This window comes from Amblyomma americanum, chromosome 2, assembly GCF_052857255.1.
Source record: "Amblyomma americanum isolate KBUSLIRL-KWMA chromosome 2, ASM5285725v1, whole genome shotgun sequence".
Taxonomy (NCBI): domain Eukaryota; kingdom Metazoa; phylum Arthropoda; class Arachnida; order Ixodida; family Ixodidae; genus Amblyomma; species Amblyomma americanum.
In genome coordinates this window covers 157,565,317-157,576,776 of record NC_135498.1, presented here as the reverse complement: position 1 = coordinate 157,576,776, position 11,460 = coordinate 157,565,317, and the positions used below count along the sequence as shown (strand labels likewise).

General features: G+C 49.4%; 1 protein-coding gene across 1 annotated transcript; it reads right to left on the bottom strand.

The window, feature by feature from the left end:
• Positions 1-1,253: 1,253 nt before the first annotated feature.
• On the bottom strand, positions 1,254-7,108 carry LOC144120162 (uncharacterized). Its single transcript, XM_077652590.1, has 2 exons — positions 6,485-7,108; positions 1,254-1,301 (listed from the first exon to the last, which is right to left on the bottom strand). Exons 1-2 carry the CDS (start codon positions 7,106-7,108, stop codon positions 1,254-1,256), a joined length of 672 nt encoding a protein of 223 aa, XP_077508716.1.
• Between the last annotated feature and the right edge of the window lie 4,352 nt (positions 7,109-11,460).

Genomic DNA, 11,460 nt, shown 5'->3' with positions numbered 1-11,460 from the left:
ATCCTTTCAAAATTTTGAACGCGTGCTCATCGCACAGAAGTGCAGACCAACAGCACAGTCAGCCAAAGAGTGCACTGGGTATATGTCTCTCTTCATTTGCCTACCCATTTGATAAAAATGTGTGTCATGGTGAACAAGAAGCTGCACTCGCACTGCGCTCACAATCCAACGTGCAGCAAGGATGGCGCGAAACTGCCAACTGGCTTGGCTACGGTAGCTATGGAACACCTTCTCCTCCTCCCGTCGCCGGCCTCGCGCCCGGACGCCCCTCCGGGTAAGCAAAGAAATGTTAAGGAACAAGGCCAAGCGGCAAGATTTGTCCTCGGCGGAACGGCAATAGCCCGGCAGCTGAAGCAGCAGCGGCGGCCAATTGCAACACAAGCCAGGGCCCTCTAGGCGAAGAGAAACAGCGATACCAGATGAGACGGTGAAGAAACAGCCACAACGGCATGGCGCATAGAGATAGATAGATAAATAGGAGGAGGGAAAGGCAGGGATGTTAACCAGAAAGGGGTTCCGGCATGGCGCCTAATGTGTAGAAACACAGAGGGGAGCCGCTGGGTTCACGCAGAGCATCGTGCACTACAAAATTCACACCTGCAACCAGGTCCTTTCGCGACCCACCGGCGCCAGCCACGGCGCACATGTGGCGTTGGGACGGAGCCAGGCAGGCAGCCATATGCTCGTGCAAGTGGCCGGAACAGCTGCTGGCGGACAGCGAGCAGTGTCGACAAGCTTTTCCGCGCACTTCAATGCGAATGTTAGCAGCTGGCCTTTTTTGGCGATATTTTTGAGCAATTACAAAATCGCAGCGGTAACATGTGTCCCGCGGTTCTTAGTAGCGTTTTAGGCAGCGAGCCTCACTTGACCGGCCACTGTCTGTTGACACTGATCCGGATTCATGGAATGATTTGTTTGTTTCTGTTTATGGGTGTTTAATGTTCCAAAGTAACTCAGGCTATGAGGGTCGCCGTAGTCAAGGGCTCTGGAAATTTTGGCCTCTAGAATTTGGAAATTTGACGGCCGCGGCCTGTGTTGAACCCTCGTCTTTCGGGTCAGCAGCCGAGCGCCATAACCCCTTAGCCATCGGATTCATTGAAGTAGAGAGCCTTAGAGCGCACGAGCAAAACTAATAAGGATCATGATGTATCTTCTACTGCCTTTGATGTTGCATGAAAATAAGAGAATCCCCCCTTCGAAGTTGAATTTGGCTTTCATGCCTCCTTGCCGGGGCAAAATGTGAGCCAACATGCTCACGACGAAAGTGTAGACTCTGAAGCGGATTCTGATGCTATTTTAGGCTGCACGCAAATATGCAAGAGGAAATAATTAACTTGTTAAAATTATGTGTATGTACTTGCATTAATAGGTTGTATAGAATAAAATGGCACCTTGTTCAGCCTAAAACCTTCGCAGGCACATTTTCGCTGCTTGTTTGCACGGCATGAGTTCGACTGCAACCAACATGCAAACAAACATCTGACCACTTTCATAACATGAACTCGTCAAGTCTTCCGCTGCGGAATCTGTTCAATGATCAAATGCAAGTTAAATTATTAAAGGTTAAGCACATCATTACAGAATTGTCTTGTATAACAATTGCTACGTAGAAGTATAAGAAAACCATTAGACAGCATAAGAGCTCTATTGCAAATTGCCAAGAAAAATAAACAAACACGACAACACAAGTGCTGTTCAGTAAAACACAATGACAGTTCTTTTGGTCATCTCTTAATGCAGTCAAGTTCAAGCTGTCTTGAATGTTTGCTCTAATTCTGTTGATCTAACATGTGGTCAACATCCGCACAACAGAGATTCAGAACCCATTTTTGTAGAGAATATGTTTTCACTGTAGAGGTGGGTGATCACAATCCAAGCAGGTACTGCGCCGCTGTGATGGATCTCACTGCGCAGACTTATTGGTAGTCAACGCACACAGAGCCGGGTAACTTCCTCGTAATCGGTGTTGGCGTAGTGTAGGTGCATGCCGGAAAAAGGAACAGTCACGTAAACGCTCAAACTGTAGTTAAAGCTGTCTGCTTCTGGATTCTTGCGGAATTTTTCTCTATCCTTTTTCGCGCGCTATTTAGCGTTTCGATGGATAATAAATTTTATTTATAGTATACCAAAGCCCCAAGAAAGCCAGTTTGTTAGCTTTCCAACAGGAAAAAAACAATTGGTAAATTTTTACAGGAGTGTACAAAATTTCCAACAAGCTGTCACAAAACATGCAGTCTATAAATTTAAACTTGAGATTTTGTGAAACTAGCACCCTAGGGAGAGTGAAATAATTTAGTGTTTCAAAGACGCACGCGACTTAAGAAATTCAGAAAAAAAATTGCCATCAATAGTGGTGCTAAATCAGGCAGCAAGAAAACTGCAAAGGACATAGTACTAAGTTCCCTTTTCTGGAAGTGTTTGCTACGTTCGCTACTTGGTATAGAAAAGCACCCTCTTTGCAGTAAGAAGGATGCTAAATTCGCTTCAAAGAAAGGAATGTGTTGTAGCGGCGGGTGCCGCTCAAGTACATGAACTGCTAGCAACCAAAACCATCCCGGTTTATTTCCACATACAGTCATATATATATATACATAGCGACACTGATGCCTCTGGCGGCAGGTGATCCCCAAACCGAAACCGAAACCACATATACAACATTTTCCCTTCCTTATAAAAAAAGACAGCTACATGGGTTAGTGATTTAGTAGTGGAAGTACGTTAGTGCTCTTTTACAGAATTATATTTACAGTAACAACAATGTGCTTGTCTTATGCACTTAATACAAAAATATAAAACAAAAAGAGGAAAACAAGATACAACTCCATTTATGTCCATATTTCACAACGTCAGCAAACTCAACACTCGTGCAGATTGTGACACGTTCACGTTCACTGCAAAACGTGTTTTTCTGTACTTAGTGTCCATAGCGGTCTGGAGGTCGTCTATTCCTTGATGGCTGTACCCTACGCTGAGGTCCCGATGCTTCTGAGAAACTACTGGCGGCAGGCGAAGTTTCTTCCGGCTCACAGCCGGTCACTGGTGACATAGGCGGCTGCTTCGCAGCAGCCACAGCTGAAGTTCCGGTTGGCGCTTCTGAAACGGGTCTCTCCAAGGTAGGCGGTGAGCTGCTTTCCCTAGCGGTGTCATTTGTATCACTCCTTTCCCCCCACCCACAGATAGATGCAGAAGCTCGTGGCATCCTTGACAACTTTGAAGCGTTCCACGTTTTTCCATCATCAAGTTGGAAGGACGATTGCCCCTGTTTTCTTATCACTTTTCTTGGACGGCTAAAAGCCAGGTCACCTTTAAAAGCAGTTTGTCTGCGTACTCGTACGAGGTTGTCAACATTCACTTTGGTTTCCCTTGCGGCCCTGCGAGCGTCTGTGTATAGTTTACTGGATTGCTGCTTTTGCTTCACCCGCTCGCGTAGGCGGTGGAGCTCTGAAGTAGGGTCGGTTGCAAATATTGCTGACGGATACCCAACGACATCGAGCCGAGTCCTTGGCAGACGTCCATGCAGGAGAAGTGCTGGAGCAACTGCAGTTGTGGCATGCGGCGTACAACGGTAAATGCCCAAGTATTCTGTTACCGTTTGGCGTAAGGGACGCTGCTCGAGTGTAGCCACTTGAGCAAAGCTTTTAAAGACTCTGTTGAACCGTTCTACCTGTCCGTTTGCTTGCGGGTAGTATACGGACGAATGCCGCAAGCGGATGCCGCGATCCTGCAGAAAAGCTTGGAACTCTCGAGATAAAAACTGTGGCCCGTTATCGCAAACAATTTCCTCTGGGTAACCTTCACGTGCGAACACTGACACCAAGAAGCCTGTTACTGTGCGTGTTGTGGCTTGGTTGCAAAAGTATACTTCGGGCCACTTAGAAAAGTAGTCGACTAGCGTGATCGCATATCGACAATCGTGTGGTGCTCTCTCAAATGGGCCAACAATGTCCATGCCAAGCTTTAGCCACGGTTCCTTTGGTAAGGGGACCGGGTTCAATGGTGCAGCCATAACCTTCGTGCTCTTGGCCGCTGCCTGGCATATACTACACGTTTGAATAGCTAGCTCGACTTGCCTGTCCATGGCTGGCCACCAAAATTTTTCTCGCAGACGTGCTTTCGATCGTACAATTCCAGGGTGAGCCTCATGAGCAGCGGTAATTATCCGCGCTGTAAGTGATGCGGGAACCACAAGGCGTTCGCCAGGCAAAATCAAATTGTCCACCACTGACAGTTCATCGCGAAGTTTGAGGAAAGGTTGAAGCTCACCCGGCAGAAATTTTTGCGCAGGCCAGGACGATTCAATGTAGGCCTTGATTCGTTGCAGTGTGCTGTCTTCCGACTGGGCCTGTTCAAACTCTTGCCTGGTAATGCAAGAAGATATAAGGGCAACTGATACAGTTTCGTCTGGTAAAGTCTCTTCTTCCTGAGGAGGTGACGCAGGGAGGCGAGAGAGCGCATCTGCTACTCGATTTTGCGAACCCTTCCGGTACTTTACTGTATAGTTGTACTGCAGTATGCGCTCCGCCCACCGTGCTATCCGCAAAGGACACCTTCCTGGCCCTTGAGTAGACAGCAATGCGACCAAGGCTTGATGGTCAGTAAGCAACGTGAAATGGCGTCCCCACAAGTAAACATGCCACTTCTCGCACGCCCAAACACACGCAAGCGCTTCGCGTTCTCCTACTTAATATCTCCTCTCTGCAGATGAAAGCGCTCGAGAAGCAAAGGCGACAGAGTGTAGTTTCTCTCCCTCCACCTGTTGGAGAACCGCTTCAAGCCCACAGTCTGAAGCGTCAGTGGAAACAACAACTGGAAGAGATGCATCGAACATCCGCAGGACTATGTTGGACGTAAGTGCCTCTTTGGTCTTTCGAAAACTGGAGTCTACCTCGCCAGACCAAACAAATCGTTGCCCCTTTCGAAGCAGAACGCGCATCGGTTCAACCATATCGGCAAAGTTGGGAACGAACCTAGAGTAGTATTCGGCCAGTCCCAGGAACGATCGAAGGCTGGCTGTATTGGTGGGTGCCGGTGTATCCTTGATGGAAGCAACCTTTTTCTCCAGCGGAACAATACCACTTGCTGTGATCCTGTTACCCAAAAATGAAAGTTCCTGCGTATCGAAGATACATTTGCTGTTCAGTTTGAGTCCTGCCTCTTTAATGCGTTGAAGTACTGCTGCAAGGTTATCTATGTGCTCCTGCCGGCCCCGCCCGAAGACTATAATGTCATCTATATAGAAGAGCACGCCCTTACATCCTTGCAGGACTTTGGACATCATACTCTAAAATGCAGAAGGCGCGGAAGCCAGTCCGAAGCACACTCGTTTAAAATGAAAGAGGCCTTCGTGAGTTCTAAATGCGGTCAAATCGCGACTCGCAGGGTGAAGCATGACCTGGTGGTAAGCTGATGCGAGGTCTAGCTTAGAAAAATTTGTAGCCCCCACTAAACTATGCAATAGCTCTTCTGTATGAGGAAGGGGAAAGCTGTCTATTACGACAGCTTTGTTTGCTTGTCGAAGGTCTACACAGAGGCGAATACCTCCCTCTTTCTTCTTAACGACCACAATGGGTGACACCCATTCAGATGCCTCTACCCTCTCTATCACGTCCAGATTTTCCAACCGATGGAGCTCTTCAGAGACCAATGGTCGTAGCGAGAGCGGAAGGCGCCGAAGTTTAGATTGCACTGGCTGCACCGTGGATCGCGTTTTGACGTGATGCACAAAACCTTTCGCGAGGCCAAGGCCTGGATCGAAAAGAGATCCAAACTCACCAACTAATTCCTTTGGGAGGTTAATATCCTGCACGGCTTTCGTCGGGTCAGGGCGCTGTTCCCTTCGAGAATTACAAGTTAGCGTCGTTTCAAGGCATTGCAGAGATGACCCATCAATCTGTAGACCGAGGGCCTTGATGGCATCGATACCCAAGAGTGAGGTGCCTTGTTCTACGACGTAGAAAAGAAGGCTTGTTGTGCTAGCTTTGTACGTAACGTCAGCGAAGAAACAGCCACGAACCGGAATTGGCTGTTTTGAATAGTCCAGTAACCGAACAGTCGGGGCCAAAAGTACTTTGCCTTCAAAATACTGCTTAAAAAGATCGTGTGCAACAATGGAAACTGACGACCCAGAATCTACAAGGAAAGTTATGTCCGCACGGTCAATCGAAACTGTGACGTAAACAGCGGAGCGAGCGGCCGTCGTCACAGCTAGAATGCTCAAAACTTCCTCGCTAGGAGAGTCTTGGCTGTCTACCTCACGCACCGGAGCGGAGTCTCGTTTCTGGCAAACTGAGCGGAAGTGACCCATGACACCGCAATGGTGACAACGCTTGCTTTTGGCTGGACAGCGAACTGATGCTGCATTGTGCCGGGATGAACCGCAGCGATAACAACGAGACTGGCGGTTGTGCGACCACTTCGAGCTCTCGTCGGATTCTGGTGCACGCGTAGGCGTATTTCCACGAGTATTTATGCGTCCAACATCTACAGAAGGAAATTCTTGCAGATCATTGTACGCCAGCTCAAACTGCCTTGCCAGTAGTACTGCTTTAGCGAACGAGAGAGACGATCCTTCAAGCAGAAGACGCTCGCGCAAGCTCCGAGACGAAATACCAGCAACGAACTGGTCACGCAGCGAATGTTCTTCGGCAGGAAAAGAGCATGTAGCAGAAAGCTCCCGCAATGCAGTGATGTACTCATTCACTGATTCACCAGCTTGCTGAACTCGCCTACTGAGACGATGCCGTTCGGCAACAACATTGCTTGTTGCCGAAAAATGAGCATGCAGAGCGGCGACTGCGATATCGTACGACGATACTTCAGGCCTTGTGTCGCCTGTGCCCTTGCTATCTTCCGACGTTTTCTCAGTAGCAGTTTGCTCACCGAGCTTGACGTTGTCCAACGATGGAAGTGGTAATGTGTAAAATATGCGCTGACCTTCTACGCCGAGGCTGTGAAGAAGTAGTGCTTTGCGACGATCCGGCGTGCAGTCAGAGGCCCCCGAAGCAAGCACGTAGTTCTCGAAGATGTGGAACCATTGCGGCCACGCAACAGCAGGTCGACCAGGCACAGGCAGGAACGGGGGCGGCGGCGCGAGTCCAGAAAGGCTCATGGCGCCTGAAAGCAAGCGGCGAAAGTCACGCCCCCCGAAATGATCCCGTCCTCGTCACCAATGTTGTAGCGGCGGGTGCCGCTCAAGTACATGAATTGCTAGCAATTAAAACCATCCCGGTTTATTTCCACATACAGTCATATATATACACATAGCGACACTGGTGCCTCTGGCGGCAGGTGATCCCCAAACCGAAACCGAAACCACATATACAACAGAATTTGCTAGGCGCACTAACAAAAAGCTGCGAGTTTCTGTTGTTTTTATGCAGTAGCTTTCGAATACATAACTTTTGGTTAACAGTGGTTCTTCTAGGTCACCTGACAAAAAACGTGAGCAAATATTTTCTGTCCTTCAACTGTTTCTCAATTTGCAATCAATGAGCTCTCTCTACTGGCTTGCATGTTCACGGAACTGATCGTGCTGTTAACTCAATTTTTGTCCTTCGTCCTCTCTGATCTTACTCAATTTTTTGGTGACTTTGGCGCCTCTAATTATAATATCTCGAAACAGTATAATTGCACACACATACGGCGATACTGATATATAGTTATTTATAGAATGCGAGTTTCTCGATTCAAATCCCCACAACATATTTGGCATAAAACATTGCGATCATCCGTAATTAAGAATAAAATTCTGACGGCTATTACGCAGTGGGGATGATACAAAGCACAGAAGATGGCACACGAACGTCACCAAACGTCACATAGTTTTTAGCACGCGAATATGAAACTATCGGAAGAACGACAAAATACAAAGAATGGTCGTTCGTTTTATATTTGTCCAGAGAAAAAAAAAACAGATTTTTCGCCTTCTCCCGATATGCCTAATTTCAGTTTGACGCCACTTTCGTCCTGTCACCCTATTCCAATTTTAATTTTTTTTGCAATTTATTTACTTTCTCACTGCAGTAACATAGAAATTATGTGAAAGTTTCTAAGCCTTCATCACCTAGAAACTATAATGAACTATTTCAACTCTTATTGAGAATTAGTGGCTCTTGAGGAAAGGAATTGGTGCAGTAACTGCTGCCTTGCGGTGGGCACCTCAACCGCGCAATAAGAGAAGGTAGGAAGTCGTGAGTGAAAAAAGAAACGGGGAAAGGTATGTCGTAGTGGAGCACTCCGGAATAATTTCGCCCACCTGGGGATCCTTACGCACACTGACATGGCTCTGAAAATGGGCACCTTTTGCGTTTCTCCTACATCGCAAAGAGGCCGCCCTGACCAGGGTCGAACCTGTGATCGCAATGCCGGCAACAGGGCCTCTCTGCCACACGTGGTCGGTTCTCAGCGTGCTGCTGACCCTACACACACCGAAAGCCCCCAAGCGCAAGCATTTCTGCGATCTCCTTCACTCCTCGCCACTCACCGGTACCGACTTCCTGGTGGCGCTCCGGGATCGCCACCTCACCAACAATCCCCTAGTCCTCTTCCCACTTACTCCAGCGCCTTAAACCCCGATATTAATGCGGATATCTCTCTGGGCGAGGTTCGTGCGCCGCTACTCACGCTACCACCTAGGCCGCAGAAGCGGACCGCATCACAATGAACGCACTCCAGAACCTATATACCCCCTCCCTCGAAACCCTTACTAGCCTTCCTAATACACACTGATAGGATGGCACTGTTCCCTCCTCCTGGATCTATGCGTCTGCCTTTTTCGTCCCTCACCCGGCAAACCTATTGCCCTAGAACACCTCCACCCAATCTCTCTCACCTTCTGTCTCGCTAACCACCTCCAGACATATCTAGATGACCACGCCTTGTATCCAGACTCCATGTTCGGCCTTCTTCCCCAATTATCCACCAAGGATGTCATGCTCCAGCTTTCCGAGGATGTCCTACACCCCTCCCACAACAAACGCGCTCGATCTACCCTGGCCGTTGACCTTAACAATGCATTCCAAAATATACCACACCGCCATTCTGGAGGCTTCCTCCTCCCTCCATGTCGAACCCCGTGTCCATGCTTGCATCACCGCTATCCTCGCCCACCGCTCAAACGAAATCTCATACGGCCCGAAATCCGCAATCTCATCGGAGATTTCTGCCTCGGGGGTTGTCCACCTCTTGCCTTCGCCCCTCGCCGTCTAACTTGGCGGCACGGTTGTGTCGCCAAGTCATCTCGTCTCTAGTCTCCGCATCGTTGGACTCTTTCTTCAGTCCAACTCTTTCTTCAGTCTTCAAACGCTACACCAGACCGTACGCCTCATTGCCAAACCGCCGCCACAGCATGCGCGAACATAACCTCCGCCGCCTGGTTAAGGCCTTTTTCTGAGCCGCGTCATCTGTTCTCTTCCGTATCTCTTCCTTTTGCGTACTAAGGTTGACAAAGTCAACAGCCTCATTCGCAGGTGTATAAGTCGGCCCTGCTCATTACGACATCTACCTCGACGGCTAGGCTTCTGTCCATGGCGGTCCACAACTCCCTTGAGGAGCGCACGGAGGCCCATCGACAGGCCCGGCACCTCCATCTTTCCCGCACCGACCCAGGTTGCGCAGTTCTTTCCACCCTATTATCCCCCTTCTTTTCTCTTCCCTTTTATTTCTCTTCCCACCTTGCTGCCCATCTCTTCCAACCTCCCTCATAACCGTTCATACCATGCCTAGCAATATTCATCCTGAACACTACCCCTCCCGTAGAGCAGCGCGAGCCTCCGCGCTATGGCGTAACCACGGACGACAACCCACCGTGGCTTATGTGGATTCCGCCCCGTACCAGCCCCACCCAGTCAACGCCCTTGCAGTCACTGACGACTCTCTCCGGCCCATTCTTACATCCCCAGTCTACACTTCATCCTCAGTCGAGGGCGACGAGCCAGCTATTGCTCTTGACATCACGCAAACCTCCGCGGGACATATTTTCAGTGGCTCCAAGCTTGCAATCAACAACTACGCATTTGGACGGGTCGCACCCCCCGGCCATCGGTATTCGCGCTGCGACACCGTCCTCGCCCCAGGTAGGTAGGTGAAAACTTTATTGATGAGCCCTATGGATGAGTTAATGCCTAGGGTTGGTCTGGCTCTTGATCCCGGGTGGTGGCCAACAGTCTACGACGAGCGGCGACCTGTCCAGCCCACTCTACCAGCCGCCTTTGTGAGGTCGGTTCAGAGCTGCAGACCGCGATCTCCCAACCCTCTTTGTCCGTGATGTTCCAGCGGGATGGTGGTTGGAAATCTCGGCAGAAATATAAAATGTGGTCATAGTTGGCTCTCGGAGCCCCACAAAGAGAGCATTCGGGTCTGTGTTGTCCTGGGTGGATAAGGGCTAACAATGCCGGTGAAGGGAATGTTCGAGCCTGGAGCTGTCTCCAGGAAGCTTGTTGTTCTTTCGAGAGGGGGATGTGTGGTGGCGGATAGACAAGTCTTTGCTCCCTGTAATGGAGGGTTATTTCATGATAGGTGACGAGCCGGTCCCTAGCGCTACCCCGGTCTACAGAGTGCCCTACTCGGTTGACGTACGCTCGAGCAAGAGAGTGAGCCACTTCGTTGCCGGGATTACCTGCGTGGGCTGGCCCCCAAACTATTTGAACTGGTCGGGGTTCTGTGGAGCAAGAATTGAGAATGTCTCGGAGGTAGAATGAATCTGTTCCCGTGGAAAATTCGTGATTGCTGTTTTAGAGTCACTCAGAATGAGTGTGGAAGCGGAGAGAAAATGGCAAGCGCTATGCATGGCTGCTTCTTCGGCTTCAAGTGAGGTAGTTGTCTTGATCGAGCGCGAGGCTATGTGTTTTGAGGCCATGCGATGATACAGTGATGACGTAGGCCGAATTGTGGATGTACTCTGCCGCGTCCACGTAGACTGCGTCTTTTTCGTTTGCATGCGCTTTATGTAAAGCCTTGGCACGAGCTTCGCGTGTGGCCTAGTTGTGAACTGGGTGTATCTTTTTGGGCAGAGGGTGACTATGCGTCTGTCCCTGATGTATGTTGGGATGGTGTGGTTGTTGTTGGGGGGTGGACCTGTTGGCTGAATGTTTAGAGAGGCGAGAATGTGGCTACCTCTATTTGTGGATGAGAGTCTGTCAATCTAAGCCATGCGATGAGCTTCAGTTATTCAGTTAGATCTTGTAGTGTACGCGTAATGTGTACTGCTATCCTTAGGAGATGGGTGGTGGGAGATCGTTGTTGGAAATTTAAGGCTGCTTTGTATGCCTGTCTTATTAGTGCATCTACCTTCTCCTGTTCCGCCTTTGTGAGGTAGGGAAGGTAAGGTAGGAAAGGTCGAGGTAGGGAAGGGAGTAAACCATCCGACTAATCAGGAAAGCCTGCACCAGCCGCCTCAGGTCATGTTCACGCATGCCTCGGTGCTTGTTGGCTGTTCTAATCAGTCGGATGGTTTGATATGTC